At 41.4% G+C, this 23,944-nt stretch overlaps 1 protein-coding gene across 3 annotated transcripts in view; it reads left to right on the top strand.

Moving 5' to 3' along the window:
- HDAC8 (histone deacetylase 8) overlaps positions 1–23,641 on the top strand; it is a 257,682-nt gene extending 234,041 nt beyond the window's left edge. For all 3 annotated transcript variants that reach the window (XM_042242429.1, XM_042242428.1, XM_004022188.5), the window contains one exon: positions 23,083–23,641. In XM_042242429.1, coding sequence (XP_042098363.1) covers positions 23,083–23,105 — 23 coding nt within the window. In that variant the 3' untranslated portion in view covers positions 23,106–23,641. The remainder of the gene's footprint in view (positions 1–23,082) is intronic.
- Positions 23,642–23,944: the final 303 nt, after the last annotated feature.

Raw genomic sequence — 23,944 nt, 5'->3', positions numbered from 1 at the left:
CTCCAGGAGATCTTACCGACCTGGGGATCAAACCTGGGTCTCCCACACTGCAGGCAGATTCTTTACCATCTGAGCCATTAGGGAAGTCCATATAGGACTAGTATTGCCCTGATACTGAAAACAAATGATGGTATCACAAAAAAGAAAACTACAGACTAATATCCTTCACGAAATGTAAAGCCTTCAATAAAATACTAACAAATAGAATTCTTAGTTTTTAATTCCTAGAAATAAATATATATTTTTTATATATTTATTACTTCTTGTTTTCTTTTGTTTAGTAGTTAAGTCGTGTCTGACTCTTTTGCAAACCCAAGGACCGTAGCTCACCAGGTTTCCCTGTCTATGGGATTTCCCAGACAAGAATACTGGAGTGGGCTGCCATTTATTTCCCCAAGGGATCCTCCTGACACAGGGATCAAACCCACGTCTCCTACATTTTACAGGCAGATTCTTTACCACGGAGCCACCACCAGGGAAGGGCTTCCCTCATAGCTCAGTCAGTAAAGAATCTGCCTGCAATGCAGGAGAGCTGGGTTTGATTCCTGGGTTGGGAAGATCCTCTGAGAAGGAGGAGAAAATACCCACCCCAGTATTTTCGCCTGGAAAATCCCATGGACAGAGGAGCCTGGCAGGTCCATGGGATCGCAAAAGTCAACACAACTTAGTGACTAAACCACCACCATCAGGGAAGCCCCTATATCTTATATATATTAGTAAGGATATATGAATATATATATGGCATAGGTATATTATATAATGTATATACAATACATATGTATATTATATAAAATATATATAATATATGTATATTTCAGTTCAGTTCAGTCTCTCAGTCATGTCTGACTCTTTGTGACCCCACAGACTGCAGCATGCCAAGCTTCCCTGTCCATCACCAACTCCTGGAGCTTACTCAAATTCATGTCCATAGAGTCAGTGATGCCATCCAACCATTTCATCCTCTGTCATCCCCTTCTCCTCCTGCCTTCAATCTTTCCAAGCATCAGGGTCTTTTCCAATGAGTCAGTTCTTCACATCAGATGGCCAAAGTATTGGAGTTACAGCTTCAGCATCAGTCCTTCCAATGAATATTCAAGACTGATTTCCTTTAGGATGAACTGGTTGGATCTCCTTGCCATCGAAGGGACTCTCAAGAGTCTTCTCCAACACTACAGTTCAAAAGCATCAATTCTTCGGCCCTCAGCTTTCTTCACAGTTCAACTCTCACATCCATACATGAGCACTGGAAAAACCATAGCTTTGACTGGACGAACCTTTGTTGACAAAGTAATGAATGTCTCTGCTTTTTAATATGCTGTCTAGGTTGGTCATAACTTTTCTTCCAAGGAGCAAGCATCTTTAAATTTCATGGCTGCAGTCACCACCTGCAGTGATTTTGGAGCCCCCAAAAATAGTCTCTCACTCTTTCCATTGTTTCCCCATCTATTTGCCATGAAGTATTGAGACTGGATGCCATGATCTTAGGTGTTTTGTTTTTTTCTTTAGCTCTGTCTTTTATTTTTTTAAATATAAATTTATTTATTTTAATTGGAGGTTAATTACTTTACAATATTGTATTGGTTTTGCCATACATCGACATGAATCCCACCTCTTGAAGAATTTTCCACAGTTTGTTGTGATCCACACAGTCAAAGGCTTTGGCGTAGTCGATAAAGCAGAAGTATATCTTTTTATGGAACTATTGTGCTTTTTCAGTGATACAACAGATGCTGGAACTTTGATCTCTGGTTCCTCTGCCTTTTCTAAATCCAGCTTGAACATCTGGAAGTTCATGGTTCACATACTGTTGAAGACTGGCTTGGAGAATTTTGAGCATTACTTTACCAGCATGTGAGATGAGTGCAATTGTGCAGTAGTTTAAACATTCTTTGGCATTGCCTTTCTTTGGGATTGGAATGAAAACTGACCTTTTCCAGTCCTGTGGCCACTGCTGAGTTTTCCAAATGTGCTGGCATATTGAGTGTAGCACTTTGAAAGCATCATCTTTCAGGATCTGAAATAGCTCCACTGGGATTCCATCACCTCCACTAGCTTTGTTCATAGTGATGCTTTCTAAGGCCCACTTGACTTCACATTACAGGATGTCTGGCTCTAGATGAGTGATCACACCATTGTGATTATCCGGGTCGTGAAGATCTTTTTTGTACAGTTCTTCTGTGTATTCTTGCCACCTCTTCTTAATATCTTCTGCTTCTGTTAGGTCCATACCATTTCTGTCCTCTATCGAGCCCATCTTTGCATGAAATGTTCTTTGGTATCTCTAATTTTCTTGAAGAGATATCTAGTCTTTCCCATTCTGTTGTTTTCCTCTATTTCTTTGCATTGATCTCTGAAGAAGGCTTCTTCTTGCTATTCTTTGGAACTCTGCATTCAGATGGGTATATCTTTCGTTTTCTTCTTTCCCTTTTGCATCTTTTCTTTTCTCAGCTATTTGTAAGGCCTCCTCAGACAACCATTTTGGCTTTTTGCCTTTCATTTTCTTGAGGATGGTCTTGATCACTGCCTCCCGAACAATGTCACGAACTTCAGTCCATAGTTCTTCAGGTACTCTGTCTATCAAATCTAATCCCTGGAATCTATTTGTCACTACTACTGTATAAAAATAAAGGATTTGATTTATGTCATACCTGAATGGTCTAGTGGTTTTCCCTACTTTCTTCAATTTAAGTCTGAATTTTGTAATAAGGAGTTCATGATCTGAGCCACAGTCAGCTCTAAGTCTTGTTTTTGTTGACTGTAGAGGGCTTCTCCATCTTTGGCTGCAAAGAATATAATCAGACTTTGGAATTGACCATCTGGTGATGTCCATGCATAGAATCTTCTCTTGTGTTGTTGGAAGAGGGTGTTTGCTATGACCAGGGTGTTCTCTTGGCAAAACTCTGTTATCCTTTGACCTGCTTCAATTTGTACTTCAAGGCCAAATTTGCCTGTTATTCCAGGTATCTCTTGACATCCTACTTTTGCATTCCAGTCCCCTATGATGAAAAGGATATCTTTCTTTGGTGTTAATTCTAGCAGGTCTTGTAGGTCTTCATAGAACCATTCAATTTAAGATTCTTCAGCATTACTGGTTGGGGCATAGGCTTGGATTACTGTGATATTGAATTGTTTGCCTTGGAAACGAAGAGATCGTTCGGTCATTTTTGAGATTGCACCCAAGTACTGCATTTCAGACTCTTTTGTTGACTATGAGGGCTACTCTATTTCCCTAAGGGATTCTTGCCCACAGTAGTAGATATAATGGTCATCTGAGTTAAATTCACCCATTCCAGTCCATTTAATTTGCTGATTCCTAAAATGTCGATGTTCACTCTTGCCATCTGCCAATTTGCCAACTGTTTGACCACTGCCAATTTGCCTTGATTTATGGACGTAACATTCCAGATTCCTATGCAATATTGCTCTTTACAGCATCGGACTTTACTTCCATCGCCAGTCCAATCCACAACTGGGTGTTGTTTCCACTTTCGCTCTATCTCTTCATTCTTCATGGAGTTATTTCTCCACTTATCTCCAGTAGTGTAAATCGGCAGCTACCGACCTGGGGAGTTCATATTTCAGTGTCATATATTTTTGCCTTTTCATACTCTTCATGCGGTTCTCAAAGCAAGAATACTGAAGTGGTTTGCATTCCCTTCTCCAGTGCACCACATTCTGTCAGACTTGTCCACCATGACCTGTCCGTCTTGGGTGGCCCTACATGGCATGGCTCATAGTTTCATTGTGTTAGACAAGGCTGTGGTCCATGTGATCAGATTGGTTAGTTTTCTGTGTTTGTGGTTTTCATTTTGTCTTCCCTCCCACGGAGAAGGATAAGAGGCTTATGGAAGCTTTCTGATGGCAGAGGCTGACTGAAGGGGAAACTGGGTCTTGTTCTGAAGGGTGGGACCATGCTTAGAGTTCAGTCGCTCAGTCGTGTCCGACTCTTTGTGACCCCATGAACTGCAGCACGCCAGGCCTCCCTGTCCATCACCATCTCCCGGAGTTCACTCAGACTCACGTCCATCGAGTCCGTGATGCCATCCAGCCATCTCATCCTCGGTCGTCCCCTTCTCCTCCTGGCCCCAATCCCTCCCAGCATCAGAGTCTTTTCCAATGAGTCAACTCTTCGCATGAGGTGGCCAAAGTACTGGAGCTTCAGCTTTAGCATCATTCCTTCCAAAGAAATCCCAGGGCTAATCTCCTTCAGAATGGACTGGTTGGATCTCCTTGCAGTCCAAGGAACTCTCAAGAGTCTTCTCCAACACCACAGTTCAAAAGCATCAATTCTTCGGTGCTCAGCCTTCTTCACAGTCCAACTCTCACATCCATATATGACCACAGGAAAAACCATAGCCTTGACTAGATGGACCTTAGTCAGCAAAGTAATGTCTCTGCTTTTGAATATACTATCTAGGTTGGTCATAACTTTTCTTCCAAGGAGTAAGCATCTTTTAATTTCATGGCTGCAGTCACCATCTGCAGTGATTTTGGAGCCCAGAAAAATAAAGTCTGACACTGCTTCTACTGTTTCCCCATCTATTTCCCATGAAGTGATGGGACCGGATGCCATGATCTTCATTTTCTGAATGTTGAGCTTTAAGCCAACTTTTCACTTTCCTCTTTCACTTTCATCAAGAGGCTCTTTAGCTCCTCTTCACTTTCTGCCATAAGGGTGGTGTCATCTGCATATCTGAGGTTGTTCATATTTCTTCTGGCAATCTTGATTCCAGCTTGTGTTTCTTCCAGTCCAGCATTTCTCATGATGTACTCTGCATACAAGTTAAATAGGCAGGGTGACAATATACAGCCTTGATGTACTCATTTTCCTATTTGGAACCAGTCTGTTGTTCCATGTCCAGTTCTAACTGTTGCTTCCTGACCTGCATACAGATTTCTCAAGAGGCAGGTGAAGTGGTCTGGTATTCCCATCTCTTTCAGAATTTTCCACAGTTTATTGTGATCCACACAGTCAAAGGCTTTGGCATAGTCAATAAAGTAGAAATAGATGATTTTCTGGAACTCTCTTGCTTTTTCCATGATCCAGCAGATGTTGGCAATTTGATCTCTGGTTCCTCTGCCTTTTCTAAAACCAGCTTGAACATCAGGGAGTCACGGTTCACGTATTGCTGAAGTCTGGCTTGGAGAATTTTGAGCATTACTTTACTAGCCTGTGAGATGAGTGCAATTGTGCAGTAGTTTGAGCATTCTTTGGCATTGCCTTTCTTTGGGATTGGAATGAAAACTGACCTTTTCCAGTCCTGTGGCCACTGCTGAGTTTAATCCCATTTTCTGTTGATGGGCTGGGTTGTGTTCCCTCCCTGTTGTTTGACCTGAGGCCAAACTATGGTGGAAGTAATGAAGATAATGTGGACCTCCTTCAAAAGGTCCCATTCATGCACTGCTGCACTCAGTGCCCCCGACCCTGCAGCAGGCCACTGCCGACCCACACCTCTGTGGGAGACTTCTGGACACTCTTGTGCAAGTCTGGCTCCGTCTCTTGTGGGGTTATTGCTCCTTTTTCCTGGGTCCTGGTGCACACAAGCTTTTGTTTGTGCCCTCCAAGAGTCTGTTTCTCCACCCAGAGCCCCTGCCCCTGCAGCAGTCCACTGGTGACCCACACCTCTGCAGGAGACACTCAAGCACAGTTCTGGCCCAGCCTCTGTGGGAACTTTGGGTCCTGGTGCGCACAACGTTTGATTGAGCCCTTTGAGTGTCTTTGGTGGGTATGGGGTTTGATTCTAAATGCGATTTCACCCCTCCTACTGTCTTGCGGGGGCTTCTCCTTTGCCCTTGGACGAGGGGTATCTTTTTTTGGTGGGATCTAGCATTTTCCCGTTGATGGCTGCTCATCAGCAAGTTGTAATTTTGGAGTTCTTGCAGGAGAAGATGAGCATATGTCCTTCTGTTCCACCATCTTGGACTGCCATATGTAGTTTTTTGAATTAGCTAATATATGTAAAAATTGTTAATTCTAAGAATTAAAAACTAAGAATTATATTTGCTGATATTTTATTGAAGACTTTACATCAATATCCATGAGGGATATTAGTCTGTAGTTTTATATTTTGTAATGCCATCATTTGCTCTCAGTTTCAGATCAGTACTAGTCCTATAAAAGTGAGTTTGGAAATGTTACCTTTTCTTGTATTTTCTGCAAGAGATAGTATAGAATTGGTGTTAATGTCCTTTTTTAGTAGAAATCTCCAATGAAACCATGTGGGCCTAAAGATTTTTTTCAGGAGGTTTTTTTTTTTTTTTTTCAATTTCTACTTTAGTACCATTGTGGTCAGAAAACATGTTCTGTATAATTTCAGATATTTTCAATTTGTTGAAGTTTGTTTTATGACCCAGTATATAGTCTATCTTGGCATGTGTTCTGTGAATCCCTGAAAAGAATTTGTATTCTGCCATTGTTTGGTGGGTTATCCTATCAATGTCACTTACATCCTGTTGGTTAGTAGCAATGTTGAGTTCTTCTATATCTTTGCTCATTTTCTGTCTTGTTGTTCTATTATCAATTGCTAAGAGCTGCTGCTGCTGCTGCTAAGTCACTTCAGTCATGTCTGACTCTGTGCGACCCCATAGACAGCAGCCCACCAGGCTCCCTTGTCCCTGGGATTCTCCAGGCAAGAACACTGGAGTGGGTTGCCATTTCCTTCTCCAATGCATGAAAGTGAAAGTGAAGTCACTCAGTCATGTCCAACTCTTTGCGACCCCATGGACTGCAGCCCACCAGGCTCCTCCGTCCATGGGATTTTCCAGGCAAGAGTACTGGAGTGGGGTGCCATTGCCTTCTCCGATTGCTAAGAGAGGGATGTTGAATTCTCAAACTCTAATCCATCTATTTCTCCTTATAGCTGTATCAAGTTTTGCTTCAGGTACTCCAAAGCTCTGTTATCTGGTGCATGCACATTTAGGATTGCTGTATCTTCTCAGCAAATTGACTCTTTAACTGTTCTGTAATGTCCTTCTCTGTCCATGGTAATTTTTTTTCCTCTGAAATCTACTTTACCTAATATCAATGTAGCCACTCCTGCTTTCCTTTGACTAATTTTTCATGGCATATATTATTTTATCCTTTTACTCTCAACCTACTTATATTTAAACTGAGTTTCTTAGAGACAGCATATAGATGGATTGAGCCACTCTGCCAATCTTTATCTTAGAATTGGTGTATTTAGATCATTTACATCAATGTAATTTTGATAGTAAAAATTAAATCTAAAAAAAAAAAAAAGAATTAAATCTGCCATTTTATTTTTAGTTTTCTCTTTGGTCCCTCTGTTCTTTGTTTTCTGTTTTCTTTACCATTACTGTTGGTGACTTATACCTTTGTTCAAATTCCATTTTGATTTCTCTGTAGTGATATTTATTTGTTTATTTTTGGCTGTGTCAGTTCTTTGCTGTGATGTATGGGCTCTCTCTAGTTGCAGTGAATGGGGGCTACTCTTCGTTGTGATGTACGGGCTTATTGTGGTGGCTTCTTTTGTTGCAGAACATAGGCTCTAGGTGCAGAGGCTTCAGTAGTTGTAGCACACAGCCTTAGTAGTTGCAGCTCAAACGGGCTCTAGAGCACAGGATCAGTAGTTGTGCCACATGGGCTTGGTTGCTCCACGGCATGTGGGATCGTCCCAGAGCAGGGATTGAATCCATGTCCCCTGCAGTGGCAGACAGATTCTTATCCACTGCACCACCAGGGAAGTCCCTCTTTGGTTTTTGATTGTTTATCTTTGTATAGGCTTTTAAGTGGTTGCTCTAGGTATATATTGGAGAAGGCAATGGCACCCCACTCCAGTACTCTTGCCTGGAAAATCCCATGGACGGAGGAACCTGGTAGGCTGCAGGCCAAGGGGTCGCTAAGAGTCGGCACGACTGAGCAGCTTCACTTTCACTTTTCACTTTCATGCATTGGAGAAGGAAATGGCAACCCACTCCAGTGTTCTTGCCTGGAGAATCCCAGGGACGAGGGAGTCTGGTGGGCTGCTGTCTATGGGGTCGCACAGAGTCAGACACGACTGAAGCAACTTAGCAACAGCAGCAGCAGCTAGGTATATATTATACATAATGTAACTTGTTACAGTCTACTGGTGTTGACATTGTACCAGTTAGAGTGAAGTGTAGAAACCTTACTTTTAAGTCCCTTTCCTCTTCCCCACTTGTAACCTTATTGTGTTATTATATAATCTAATAGGTATTTCCTCTGTTTATTCAGAACTACATCAGAGAATGTTATAATTTTTCCTTTAATCATCAAACATAATTTTAAAAATTCAAGAGGAGATAAAAATTTGATATTTACCTATATTTTTATCCTTTCCATTGTTCTTTCTTCCTTCCTGGTGTTCAAGCTATCTTCAATCACCGTTTCCTTTCCCTGTCAAAAACTTCCTTTACCTAGTCATTTAGGGTGGGTCTAGTAACAACAAATTCTCTTAGTTTTCTTTCTTCTGAGAATATTTTCATATCCTCTTCATTCCTGAAGGATATTTTCACTGGATGTAAAATTCAAGGTTGACAGTTATTTTCTTTCAGCACCCAAAAAATGCTGTACCACCTCCTTCTGGCCTCCAAGGTTTTTGATGGGAAAACCACTGTCATTTGAACTATCTCTCCCTTATATGAAAGTGTTTGTTTTTGTTTTCCTACTGTCCAGATTTTTCTTTTTCTGTAGTTTTCAGGGATTTGATTATGACAGATCTTGGTATAGATCTTTGAGTTTACGCAGTTTGGAATTCAGTCAGCTTCTTTAATCTGTAAGGTTTTTGTTGTGGTTGTCCAGTTGCTCAGTCATATCCAAATCTTTTCAACCCCATGGACTGCAGCACGCTAGGCTCCCCTGTCCTTCATTATTTCCCAGAATTTGCTCAGACTTATGTCCATTGAGTCGCTGATACCATCCAACCATCTCATCCTCTGTCATCCCCTTCTGCTCCTGCCTTCAATCTTTCCCAGCATCAAGGTCTTTTCCAATGAGTCAGTTCTTCCCACCAGGTACCCAAAGTATTGGAGCTTCAGCATCAATCCTTCCAATGAATATTCAGGGTTAATTTCCTTTAGGATTAACTTGTTTTGATCTCCTTGCTGTCCAGGGGATTCTCAAGAGTCCTCTAGTACCACAGTTTGAAGGCACCAATTCTTTAGCACTCAGTCTTCTTTATGGTCCAACTCTCACATCAATACATGACTACTGGAAAAACCATAGCTTTGACTATATGTACCTTTGTTGGTAAAGTAATGTCTCTGCTTTTTAATCTACTGTCTAGATTTTTCATAGTTTTTCTTCCAAGGAACAATCGTCTGTTCATTTCAAGGCTGCAGTCACCATCCACAGTGACTTTGGAGCCCAGGAAAATGAACTCTGTCACTATTTACATTGTTTCTAAGGTTTTATTGTTTGCCAAATTTGGGAAATCTTCAGTCATTATTTCTTCAAATACTTTTTCAGTCCTACCTTATTTCTCCTCTTCCTATGGAACTTTGGTGACATGAATATTAGATCTTTTATCATAGTCCCATCTGGTCACTGAGGTTCTGCTCATTTTTGACTATTTTTTTCCCTTTTGTTCAAATTAGGTTATTTCTATTCTATATATTCCAGTTTACTGATTCTTCCTCTGCCCTGTCCATTTGGCTATTGAGTCCATCTGTTGAGTTTTTTATTTCACTATTTGTACTTCTCGATTTTAAAATCTCCATTTAGTTTTTCTATATTTCTTCTGTTTCTTTGCTGAGTCTATTTTTAATTTGTTTCAAACATGTTTATAATTGCCTGTTGAGGTATTTTTATGATGGCTGCTTTAAACTGCTTATTGGATATTTCCAACATCACTGTCATTCTATGTTGGTCTCTCGATTGCCTTTTTCTCATTCAAGTTGAGAGTTTTCTGTTGTTGGTATGAGTGATTTTCTATTATATCCTGAACATTTCAGATATTTGTATAAATCCTCAATTTAGTCGCTCAGTTGTGTCCAACTATTTGCGACACCATGGCCTGCAGCACACCAGGCCTCCCTGTCCATCACCAACTACCAGAGCTTACTCAAACTCGTGTCCATTGAATTGGTGATGCCATCCAACCATCTCATCCTCTGTTGTCCCCTTCTCCTCCTGCCTTCAATCTTTTCCAGCATCAGGGTCTTTTCCAATGAGTCAGTTCTTCATATCAGGTGGCCAAAATACTGGAGCTTCAGCTTCAGCATCAGTCCTTCCAATGAATATTCAGGACTGATTTCCTTTAGGATTAACTGGTTTGATCTCCTTGCAGTCCAAGGGACTCTCAAGAGTCTTTTCCAACACTACAGTTCAAAAGCACCAATTCTTTGGTGCTCAGCTTTCTTTATAGTCCAACTCTCACATCCATACTTGACTACTGGAAATACCATAGCTTTGACTATACAGACCTTTGTCAGCAATGTAATATCTCTGCTTTTTAATATGCTGTCTAGGTTGGTCATAGCTTTTTTTCCAAGGAGCAAGAGTCTTAATTTCATGGCTGCAGTCACCATCTGCAGTGATTTTGGAGCCCCAAAAAATAAAGTCTGTCACTGTTTCCATTGTTTCCCCATCTATTTGCCATGAAGTATTGAGACCAGATGCCATGATCTTAGTTTTTTGAATGCTGAGTTTTAAGCCACCTTTTTCAATCCCCTCTTGCAAGTTCATCAATAGGCTCTTTAGTTCCTCTTCACTTTCTGCCATAAGGATGGTGTCATATCTGAGGTTATTGATATTTCTCCCAGCAATCTTGATTCCAGCCTGTGCTTCATCCAGGCCAGCATTTCGCATGATGTACTCTTCATATAAGTTAAATAAACAGGGTGACAATATACAGCCTTGATACACTCCTTTCCCAATTAGGAAGCAGCCCGTTGTTCCATGTCTGACTCTTAACTGTTGCTTCTTGACCTGCATACAGATTTCTTAGGAGGCAGGTCAGATGGTCTGGTATTCCTATCTTTTGAAGAGTTTTCCACAGTTTGTTGTGATCCACACAGTCAAAGTCTTTGGCATAATCAATGGAGCAGAAGTAGATGTTTTTCTGGAACTCTCTTGCTTTTTCAATGATCCAACAGATGTTGGCAATTTGATCTCTGGCTCCTTTGCCTTTTCTAAAACCAGCTTGAACATCTGGAATTTCTCGATTCATGTACTGCTGAAGCCTGACTTGGAGAATTTTGAGCATTACTTTGCTAGCATGTGAGATGAGTGCAATTGTGTGGTAGTTTGAACATTCTTTGGCATTGCCTTTGTTTGGGATTGGAATAAAACCTGACCTTTTCCAGTCCTGTGGCCACTGCTGAGTTTTCCAAATTTGCTGACATATTGAGTGCAGCACTTTAACAGCATCATCTTTTAGGATTTGAAATATCTCAGCTGGAATTCCATCACCTCCACTAGCTTTTTTTGCAGTGATGCTTCCTAAGGCCCACTTGACTTCACATTCCAGGATGTCTGGCTTTAGGTGAGTGATCACATCACCGTGGTTATCTGGGTCATGAAGATCTTTTTTGTATAGTTCTGTGTATTCTTGCCACCTCTTCTTAATATCTTCTGCTTCTGTTAGGTCCATACCGTTTCTGTTCTTTATTGTGCCCATCTTTGCATGAAATGTTCCCTTGGTATCTCTAATTTTCTTGAAGAGATCTCTATTTTCCTCTATGTGCATTGATCATTTAGGAAGCCTTTCTTATCTCCAAACCCTGCATCTTATTTAAATCTTCAGTTTTAGCAGGCTTCCTCTGATACCATGGTGGCAAGGAAGGGAGGCTCCACCCCATTACCTCCGGATGGGGGTAAAAATCTAGGTTTCCCACTCAGTTCTCATTGACAGCCTGGGGGAGGAGGGGTCTTCATTACTCCTGGGCAGGACTGGAAATTCTGGCTCCCCCTACTCCACCTCAGGGTACCACCCTGCCCAAGAATGGCAGTGGCACCTTGTTACTACTCTTCATGTCACCTCCACTAGGTGGGCCTCCTTGCAATCGAGCTTGGATAAAAGTCCTGGTTTTCCACTCTGCCTTCTCTGACACCACCCTCATTGGGTGGAAAGAGAGACTGGTTACCACTTGGCTGACATTTTACTTTCATGTTTCTTTCATTCAACAAATATGTAATTGGTATTAATATATGCTAGGCATTATTCTACGTGATAGAGATGTAAAAAGGACAGGTGAAGGCCTTGCCCATCATGAAGCTTACTTCTTTCTAATGGAGAAGAAAGACAGTAAGCAAATAAATAAATATTTGGTAATTGGTTACTGGTAAATTCAGAAAGGGTACTTTTTTAGGTAGGATGGTCAGTAAAGGCCTTCCTGAGGAGGTGACATTTGGGAATAGATCTAAATGCAGTAAAGGGAGGAACTTTTCAAAAATTGGGATGAAGAACATTCTGGATGAACAGGAGAGCAAGAGCAAAGATTCTGAAACAGGAATGAATTTGGTTTATTTCATGTAAATATGTTTTGATGTGTATTCAAAAAATTCTAACTACCACATCAAACACTTTGATTTCACAGACACCTTGCTTTGGATGAATTTAAGTGTTTAAAGACTGTAAAAGAAAAGAGAGGTTTTGACATAAGTGATATGTGAACAGGGCAAAATTCTTGACAGTTCTGAAGTTTAGGAAACAAACCTAGCTCTGAAGTAGATAATGTTATTAGCCTTGTTTAACATAAAATAGAACTTAGGGAGGTTGATTAGCTTGCACAAGTTTACACAGTAAAGAAGCAAGGGAGCTGGGACTCCACATGAGAAAATGAAGATCATATCAACGTTTAGAAGAAGAAATGTGAAATTTTCCTTCTGCTGGGTGGAGCTGCTGGGCTTTGCATACAACAAACCAAAAACTTTTGAAAAATAGTTGGAGACCTATAAGTTGTTTAATTAAGCTTTTTTTCTGTTTGTTCAAAGTTCATGCCTAAAGCAATTATATCACTTCAGTCCCCTCCAGCCTTTAGCTCTAAAATAATCAAGGGGCAAAAGGGGAGTTGGAGCTTATCAGAGAAAATAAGGTTAAACCACTCAGGGTTCTGGAATGCCTAACTGTTGACAATTCTTTCTATCTACCCGGAGGCCCTTTAACCAACTGAGATTCAGGTGCTGTCTTTAGCACAGCCGCCAAATCCAGCAGTGCTGAGGGGCAGTTTATGCCAGAGTAAGCAGGCCCAATCTCCCTGGCCTTGCTGCTGAGGACAGCCTTTGCAAGATTCTCACCACAAAGTTCCAGGGGAAGCTCTGCAAACATCCCATCCTGTGAACTGCTCTGCTGTACCTGGATAGGGACATCCAGAATCTACAGTCAGGCCACCAAAGAGCTCTCAGTGTTTGAGAAAGGGAAGCATCTTTATAGGCTTCTGGTTTACTAACATCCTTCTGCCTCTTTGCAGCTCCAAGCATATTTTGGAGGGAGATTTCATAAAGATTTCTAAATTGAGTTAGAATTTCACGTCTATTGTGACATGCAAATTAGTCCTGCTTGCCCGTTGGCAGCAATGCAGCTGAAGTGCCTAGAGATGGGCCATAAAATGAAAACATCAAAGTGATTAAATGTGCCCGAAGAGTATAATTGAGTGCATGAATAAGAGAAAATAAAACAAATTGATTTTCTCCAGTGCCAGAAAAACAGAATAATTGAGAACAAAATAATAGACTTTGAAGTAATCAAAGTGAGGAATGCACCATAGTGACATAGAAACAGCCAGTTGTGGGAGAGATTTATTGTGTTTCTGTTATCATTTTTACAACTTTAATTTCATTAGCTAATAAATACAAATCAATTGAAAAATCAGTCAACCAGAAAGGAGGCAGTCCCCAGCCAAGATTTTTATTCACATCTCTAAAACAGGCCAAGGCAGTGATCCTTAATCTATTTTCATAGGCGCACATATCTCCCTTGAGCTGGAAAACAAGTTATGGGAGGCCTCTCTGCTTTGGAGGCAAGGATGTTCTCCTCTTGCCTGTCACTTGCCACATATGGGTTTACAGATTCAAATTTCCAAAGGATCACTTTTATACCCCGCCAAGGTTTCCAACAGACAGAATTGCCTGAGTATAGCATCTTGGTTTACCAAGATGACATTTTCATGGCACTAACCAGCACACGTGGTCTTTCAGTGGGTCTTTCTGAATTCACATAGTGGTGGTGCTGACGGTGATGGCAGCTACAGCAGCCACAGCAACTTCTACTCTCACAATACTGTTAAGCATCTGTGGGTTTGTCATGTCCACCCCACTCCCCACCAGGCCCCACCACCACCACCACACACACACAAGCACACATGCACACACACAAGTGACACTGAAATTTAATATAAAACCAAGAAGTCCAAGCAAGAGTATGCCACCCCTTTGGTGTCCAGCCTGGTAGCCATGATGCATGGAGGAGCAGGAGAGGGGAGTCAGGCAGGGAGGCTTCTTATGCTAGTGATGGCAGCAGGGCACTGGAGACACCAAGCTATGCCAAGACCAGGTGCTTGAAGATCACAAAGCCAACACGAGACCACTGCTAAACTATTTTTATGGCTTCTCCAAGAAAAGACGCCCTTCACCCTACTCCTCAGCTGTTCACAGGAAGGCTCAGTGGCTCTTCACTGCGGATCCACAACGATGACTGATATGTTGGTGTTTTTTCGTTTCATGGGCTCTTGAGCTACCCTGGCAGCTGTTGGCATTTCCAGATGTTCAAGACACACCCTACCTTCAGCCCTCCACAGTCACAGGCCATGACTTTGGCTCCAGTAAAAGGCTTTGGGACCATGGGGACTGTAAGCCAGGGTGCACAGAAAGAGTTGACAGTGCTGGGACTGGCACTACTTGCTGGCTCCATCAGGATAGTGTGGTTCATAGACTGTGCCTGCCAGGCAGTTTGTCCTGGAGAATTACTCTTCGAGGAAGCACCTAGAAGCTGAAAGGAATCTCTCTGACTTTCTGGTGGCATCCAAGGCCCAATCATGGTGTACCTTGTGGAGAACAGGGAATGTTAGCATTTTGTTCTTTTGTGCAACCCCAGTTCAGGCCTAAAACCCCAGCTTCCATTTCCCACTGCTGTTTGGGAAGAGCAAAATGGAGCAAATGGCTTTCACAACTCTAAATCATTATACAGATGTAAGGCTGTATTATTCTTCCTGCTGCTGCTATTCCCATTATCCTGGATTTCCCAGCCCAGAGTTTTTGTCTGAAAAAGAAATGTGGAGAAAGCTCATGGACCAAAGAACCTAGAGCTATGACTCCAAAGTGGCTGGGAGGCATCGCCCGGCCCAGCAGATAGACTGCTTGAGGCCGAGCTCTACAAGCTGCCTGGCTGGCAGGCATGCAGCCCACTCCTGTGATGTCACCTCTCCAGTTACTGGTGCCTATCCCTCCACATGGAGCCAGCAGATTTAGGCACGGGGGGGAGAAAAAATGAATCATAGGCTATTTTAGAAATCGCTTCAATTCAGTTTGAGACTGCAGTAGTCCCTTGCAAGTTAAAACCAGAGCACCCAAAACATCAGGGTACTATCCTTTAAGTGCTGATATCCTATAGATGCCAGAAGCCTGGTGGGATTAATTCACAGTCTCAGGTTTATTTCAGGTCAGAGGCAGCCAAGTGGTAACTGGCGGTTATACTAATTGTCATTGAAAGGCTTTCTGATGACAAGAGGGATCTACATTCTAAGACAAACAATGTAGTTAACAATTAAGAGCTAAAAACTAAAATCACCCATCCATTTCAGCACATACCTAAGGCTTCCTAGAAATCCTTTGTTCTGCCATTGTTCCCAGGTAAAGAGTGAGACCCTCAAGCCTGATGTGATGAGGCAGCTACTAGGGAAGTTACTGTAGCCCTAGATCACACTAGATGAGACTCCTCCCCATCTTAAACTTGTTTGGAGTCTCCACATGGCCTCTAGGATAAGACTATGGCCTTCCAGACCCTTGATGATCTGACCTCGAACAATCTCTCCAGCCTCATTGCACGTGCACACACATACACACCCACACAAACAAACCTGTCCCTGACCCTCATTCTGTGCTCTGGCCACAAAAGCTTTGCAGGTGCTTTTATACATCATGCTCTGTTCCTGCTGCCTGGTACATTCTCTCTCCATTTGCCCTTTAAGATGACACCTCCTCCATGAAGCCTTCCACGCACTCTCTTCAAATGCCCTCAGCACTCTGTACAGACTGGTATTATATGGCCTTATTGCTATGGACTATGATGTGTTTGTCTCCATATATGCTTTCCTTGCTAGACTGAGAGCTCCTTAATTGCAAGAACTGTATCTTTCAGTGAATACTAATTGATTGATTCCTGTGCACTGTCAAAGTGGCTAACAATAGTGATGAACAAGATTAACACATCCCAGCCCTCACAAGATGTGTTTGGTGTGCTAAGTGCAGTGAAGAAAATAGAATCATGTGGCAGAAAATGAGTGACTGGGGGTGACAACTTAGACTAGGTAGTCATTAGGCCCCTCAGAGGTGATTTTTGGATTGAGACCTGAGTGATAAGAAGAGTCAGGAATGAGAATATCCAGGAACAGAGCATGCTAGGTGGAAGGAATAACATGTGCAAAGAAGGGGGAGCCCTAAGAGGGAAAAATGACTAGTGTGTTCCAATAACACAAAGAAGTCCCATGTGGCCAGAACAGAGAGTGCAGAGAGGGCAGAGGCAGAAAAGAGACCAGGGACAGGCCAGACCCTGCAGAGCTTGGTGGCTAAGTTTGAATTTTATTCTAGGTGTGATTGGAATCCTTAGAGGGCTTTAAGCATACAAGTAATGTGATCTGACCTAAGTTTTAACAAAATAATCATGCTGCTATATAGAGGAAGGGTTGTAGGTGGCAAGGATGGAAGCAAGAAGACCAATGTTGAGGCTATTAGAGTTGTCCATGCAAGGGGTGACAGTGGCTTGGAGTAAAGTTATCACAGTGAAGGTTGGAGGGAAATGGGTAGATTTAGAAAATATTTTGGAGGTAGAATTGACAGGACTTCCTAATGGATTGAAAGGGAGGTTATAAATGAAAGAGCAAATAAGAACGACCCCAGTCAATGTCATGAAGGAAAAAAAAAAAAAAAGCAAAAGGGAACTGTTCTATATCTGTACTGTCCAATATGGTCACCACTGGCCACATGTGGCCATTTGAATTTGTTATTAAAATTAAATTTAAAATTCAGTTCCTCACTTGTACTGGCCATATTTCAAGTGCTCAGTAGCCACAGGTAATTAATGGCTCTCATATTGGGCAGCATAGATATAGAACATTTCCATCATCCCAGAAAGTTCTATTGGACAGCACTGCTCTACATTAAAAAGACTAAAAATTATGAGAACAAAAAGACAAGCCACAGACTGGGAGAAATTCTTGCAAAACACATATCCAATAAGGACAATTAGCCAAAACATACAAAGAATTCTTAAAACTCAACAATAAGAAAACAACCCAATCCAAAAATGGGCCAAAGGTCTTAATACACACCTTACCAAAGAAGCTACACAGGTGGCAGTTAAGTACATTAAGGTATGCTCACTATCATGTCACTAAGGAATTACAAATTAAAACAGTGAGTTCTACTACATACCTAATAGAATAGCTAAAACCAAAACAATGACACCACCAAATGCTGACAAAGATGTAGAGCAACAGGAACTCATTCATTGCTGGTGGGAATGCAAAATAGTACAGCCATTTTGGAAGACAGTTTGGCAGTTTCTTACAAAACTAAAACATAGTTTTAACATACAGTCCTGCTCCTTGCTATTTATTCAAATAAGATGAAAACTCATGTCCACACAAAAACCTGCACATGAGTGTTTGTAGCAGCTTTATTCATAATTGCCAAAGCTTGGAAGCAACAAAGATGTCCTTCAGTAGGTGAATGGATAAACTATGGTACATTCAGACAATGGAATATTTTTCAGCACTAAAAAGAAATGAGCTATTAAGTGACAAAACGTAGAATAACGTTAAATGTGTATCGCTAAGTAAAGGAAGCCATTCTCAAAAGGCTACATACTGCATGATTTTAGCCATATGACATTCTTGAAAAGACAAAACTATAAAGACAGTAAAAATATCAGTGGCTGTGATGGGATTAAGGAAAGGAAGGAGGGATGAATAGGTGGAGCATAAGAATTTTAGAGCAGTGAAACTATTCTGTGTGATACTGTAATGATGGATACATAATATTATACACTTTTCAAAACTCATAGGCCTGTACAACACCAAGAGTGAGCCCTAATGTAAACTATGGACTAAATAATAATGTATCAATATTCATTCATCAGCTATAAAAAATGTGCATACTAATGCAAGATGTTAATACTAGGGGAAATTGCCTCCTGGGGGGGGAGATGAGGAACAGGGAATATAAGATATCGCTACACTTTCTGCTCAGTTTTTCTGTAAACCTAAAACTGCTCCAAAAATAAAGTCTATTAATTAGCAGCAACAATGAGAAAGAGTAGAGTGCTCACAAGCACCTAGTACTGGCAAAGAATAGATACTCAATAAATGTTGATTGAATAAATGAATGAACAGATGAATTAGTCAGTCGATGAATCAATAGAACCCAAGCCTCCTGAGCCCCAGTTCAGTACTCCTTCTTGTACATCAGAGGTAGGATGAGGATATAATGTATTGTCAAAACCAAGATACTTGAGAGTGAAATGGGGTGCCATGGGTATAAGTCAGAACTATCCCAGAGATCACAAACTAGGAGCCTGTGAGCCACATCTTATCTCCAAAATTGTTTTGTTTAGCCTATCAGATTAATGTGCCACGTGATATTCTTTAAACATTTAAAGCAGTTGTCCACATTTAACACTATGAAAACTCTGTATAAAGATGTGAATGTCTGACTTCTCTTGGAAAGTGGAAAGATCTAACCCACATTCCTGCTCACTAGTGAATGGCTGGAACCACATAGCAGCTGCCCCCTTTTGTAAGCAGGTACGTTCCTGTTTGTCACAAATTCCACCTTTCCCTGTTGTATCTCCTGCTCTAGGCCAAGTGTGAGTTTCCATTTCTCATCTTGCTGACACCATTTTGGTGCTGTTTTCTTTTGTAATAGAGTTAAGAAAAGAGGAAATTATTTCTTACATTCAGACCATTCTGCAAAGTAGGGAAAAGGAAAAGGATCCAGAGGGATCCGTTTGTCTTACCCCCAGTCTGTTCTACTGACATCCAGTATATTCTTGGCCTCTATAGACATTTGAGTTTGCCCCTCTGATCTGTACTCTGTGTCTCTCCAGGCTGCAGACCATGCTGGCCTTTAGAATTTTCTCAGGCTGCCACCCACTGATGGAAAAGCTAGATGTGAGGGGAAAACAATGGGCATTATTTAAGCTTACATTTTCATTGTTACCCAAACTCAATATTGCTCATCATCAACTTTTGGTGGAAACTATTTCTGTTGTTTTTCTTAATTGCCTCCAAATGTAACTAGAGAGTGAGACAGAGCAGTAGAGAACACAGCACCCACCTTTCCTTTCTGTGAACATGTGTCATTGGGACACTCAGACATGGGGTTTTGTTCAAATGTGCACTCACTCATTCATCAAGCTCTGGCTATTCTTACAGATGGAAGCACCCTCGCTTCAGCACCAGGACCCCCTGTGGGTCTCCTCAGCAGAGTCAACAACACACGCAAAGGCTCACATGGAGATGGGAAAGTATGGATGGGACACATGTAAGCTAAGGTGTTAGATTTCATTCATAGGTACTCGGGAGCTGCTAAAGTTATTATGGAGCAGAGGAGGCATGTGATCACAGCTAGAATTGTGTGGGGGACAGCTCCAGAAGTGGGAGCACCAGTTAAAAGGCTGTTGCAGTGACCTGAGTGACAAGAGCTATGACTAAGGTGGAGAGAGGGGAACAGAAAAGAGAGGACAGATTTGGAAGACATCTTGAGGTTAGATCTGGCAACTCATAAGATGTGGAGAGTAAAAGATGAAGAATCAAAGATTATCCAGAGATTATGAACTTAAGGGTTGAAAACACCCAAGCCATGATCCAAAAACTTAAGTTAGAAGAATGAAAAATCAGAATTCCCTGGCAGTCCAGTGGTTTAGGACTCTACACTTTCTCTGCCAAGGGCCTGGGTTTAATCCCCGGTCAGAGAACTAAGATCCCACAAGCCTCATGGCTTGACCAAAAAAGAAGAATGTGAAGACAAATTGTATACTGAGATAAAATGCTTGCAAATCATATATCCAACAACAGATTTATATCTAGAACATATAAAGAACTCTCCAAACTCAACAGTAAAAAAAAATTCCAATTAATAAAAGACATGAGGAGGATATACAGACAGCAAATAAGTGCATGAAATGATGTTCAACATAATTAGCCATTAGGAAAATGAAAATTGAGACCACAATGAGAGATCCCTACACACCTATCAGAATGGTCAAAATAAAAACTAGTGACACCACTAAATGTTAACAAGAATGCTGAGAAACTAGATCCTTCATACAGTGTTGGTGGGGTACATACCATGGAACACTACTCAGCGAACAAAAAGGAACTAACTTAATGCACACAACAGCCTTAATGGATCTTTAAGAGCATTGTGCTGAGTGAGGGGAAAAAAATCTCAAAATGTTATATACTGTATGAGTTCATTTATATAACATTCTTGAAATTACAAAGTTATAGACCTAGAGACCAGATTAATGGTTGTCAGGGCTTAAAGATAGGGGGTGGAAGGGAGTTAACAAGGTGGCTTGATGGAGATCTTTTGGTGATGGAATAGTTCTGTATCTTTTTGTGGTGGAAAATGAAAGTGAAAGTCATTCAGTCGTGTCCTACTCTCTGCAACCCCATGGACACAGTCCATGTAATTCTCCAGGCCAGAATACTGGAATGGGCAGCCTTTCCCTTCTCCAGAGGATCTTCCCAACCCAGGGATCAAACCCAGGTCTCCTGCATTGCAGACAGATTCTTAATCAGCTGAGCCACAAGGGAAGCCCAAGAATACTAGAGTGGGTAGCTTATCCCTTCTCCAGGGCATCTTCTTGACCCAGGAATCAAACTGGGGTCTCCTGCATTGCAGGTGGATTCTTTACCAACTGAGCTATGAAGGAAGCCCTTTTGTGGTGGGGGTTATACAAATTTACACATGTGATAAAAATTTCATAGAATATACACACACACACACATATAAGTGCATATAAAACTGGCAAAATTTAAATATGGTCTGTGAATTATACCAGTGTCAATTTCCTGGTTTGGATATTAAATAATAATTATGTAAGATATTGCCACTTGGAAAAACTTGGTGAAGGCTACTTCTTGGTACTTTTTTTTTTACGACTTCCTATAAATCTATAGTAATTTTAAAATTACAAAGTTAAGTACTGTCCCCAAAAAAGGAATAAACTTGATACACTAAAAATTTGCATTTACCTAAAAATTTGCATGAAAATTAAAGGCATTATGCTGCTTGAAAGAATCCAGTCTTAAAATGTTACATACTGATGATTCCATTTATATAACATTCTCAAAAAGACAACACTTACAGTGATGGAGAATAGGTCAGTATTGCCAGGTGGTAAGAGGGGGAGGGGAGGATGTGACTGCAAAAAGAAAGCAGAAGAAATTTTGATGAGTAATGGGACCAATCTGTCTTAAGAATCTTGACATGTGTTAAAAATCATAGAACTGCACATAGCAAAGAAAGTCACTTTTACTGTATGTTTATTTTTTCCCAAGTTTCTATTAATTGAAATTTTATTTTTTATTATAAATGTATTTAATTGGAGACTAATTACTTTACAATATTGTATTGGTTTTGCCATACATCAACATGAATCTGCCACAGGTATACACGTGTTCTCCATCCTGAATCCCCCTCCCAACTCCCTCCCCGTACCATCCCTCTGGGTCATCCCAGTGCACCAGCCCCAAGCATCCTGTATCATGCACCGAACCTAGACTAGCGATTCATTTCATATATGATATTATACATGTTTCAATGCCATTCTCCCAAATCATCCCACCCTCTCCCTCTCCCACAGAGTCCAAAAGACTGTTCTATACATCTGTGTCTCTTTTGCTGTCTCGCATACAGGGTTATCGTTACCATCTTTCTAAATTCCATATATATGTGTTAGTATACTGTATTGGTGTTTTTCTTTCTGGCTTACTTCACTCTGTATAATAGGCTCCAGTTTAATCCACCTCATTAGAACTTATTCAAATGTATTCTTTTTAATGGCTGAATAATATTCCATTGTGTATATTTAATACTGTATTAAAAATTAAACTAGATAGGCAAGTGGGTGCTGATTTTTCTTTCCTTCCTTTCTTCCATTTATCCATTTATTGAGCACCTACTATGTGTGAAGCACTGTGCTAGATATCAACCAAAAGTAAGGCAGCTAGGTCCTTGCCCTCATGGAACATCCTTCCTGTTTTAGAGTAGAAGTGGTCAGTAGGGTTTGGAGCCCAGTATTTTGGCTTGGGGAAGTAGGTCAAGAAGAAGACTGTGGAGGGACCAGTGCTGTAGGATTTCAAGTGATTGCTTTTCCCTCAAAGATTCTTAGACCTGAGAGTAGGGGGAAATCCCCCAATTCATCTTTCACAGGTGCTCGTGAGAGAAAATGCTAAAAGGGTTGTACCTTGCTAAGCGGGGGAAGAAATGTTGGGGATGCGGAAAGATTTGATGCAATTAGTGAAGTATAGACTCTGAAAAGTATTACCCAAATTTGTGCATGTGTGTATGTGTGGCTTAAAACATCCATTTGTTTAGCTCATGACTTTGTGAGTTGGCAATTGGCCTGGGTTCAGCTGAGCGGTTCTTCTGGTTTTGGCTGAGTTCACCTAGCACTGCAGTCGGCCAGCTGTCCAAGGCCTCACTCACATGCCTGATGGGTGGCTGGTGGTTGCTGGGGTAACTGGACCAGATGTCTCTCACCATCCAGCAGCCTAGCCTGAGCTTGTTCCTATGTTGGGGGCGGGGGGGGGGGGCAGGGTTCCCAAGGACAGCAAGAGAACAAGCCCCCAAATGAAAGTGCCTTTTTAACAGCTTTATTGAGGTATAGTTCACATATGTTACTTGACTTTGAATTTTGTTTTCTCTCCTATTTGCAGGGAATCTGAAGCATGTGGTCTAGTTGACAAAAAGAGATCAAATTTCCAGAGCCAAAGAGCAGTGCCTATAATGAAGACAGCGTGTTTATGCGAGCAGTGTGTGGAATTTGTGACTGCAGGGGAAATTTGGAAGAAATTACTTCCTGAAAATTTCCAAGGGGCACCAAGTGGCAGCTGGCCTCCTAGCATGAAGCAGGCAGGCACCCCAGAGGCCTCAACTAGACCTAGGGGAAGACAAACATTTCCAACATTTAAAGTGTTTATTTTTAAAAAACACACAGATGCCGTTTCTAATCTTTGAAAATTATTTTTAGGCAAGTTGGGGAGGGGGTATTTTTATTTTCTTAAAGGAGACAGATCAGAAGCTGGAGGAAAGCATGGAGATTTGGTTGGCAGTTGGTGGGGCAGTAGGGAGATGAGAGTCAGGGTTTGGGCCTCAGGATCATCCAGGTGGAACCTTGGGGGAGGGGGATCTGGTCACAGATGGGGAGAAATCCACCTGTGTTGTTTTCAGGATTACAAATTTATTTTGTTTTTTAATAAAATCTTTGCAAACCTACCTCTCTTCCATTTTCCTCATTGTGAAGTACCACTAACAGCACATAATTGTGAACATTTCCTCTCACTGAAGTATAAAGACTAACCCTGCTGCTTCCCTGTTCTGCTCAGCCCCAGCCTGATAGGGTGACTCTGAGTGCTGGATCCTGCTGAGAAACTAATGTGTCTTCCACTAAGTCCCGGGGACAGAAAGCCAAGCTCTAACCTGTGCTGGGGCCTGACCAGAGCTCACAGGAATACAGGTGCTGCAACCGTGGGGAAGGCCTTGCTGGCTACCCAGAGAGAATCTATCCTGCCTAGGGAG

The sequence above is a fragment of the Ovis aries genome, chromosome X (assembly GCF_016772045.2).
Source record: "Ovis aries strain OAR_USU_Benz2616 breed Rambouillet chromosome X, ARS-UI_Ramb_v3.0, whole genome shotgun sequence".
Classification (NCBI taxonomy): domain Eukaryota; kingdom Metazoa; phylum Chordata; class Mammalia; order Artiodactyla; family Bovidae; genus Ovis; species Ovis aries.
Note: the sequence above shows the minus strand (reverse complement) of the source record. Positions and strands in the feature narration are given on the sequence as shown.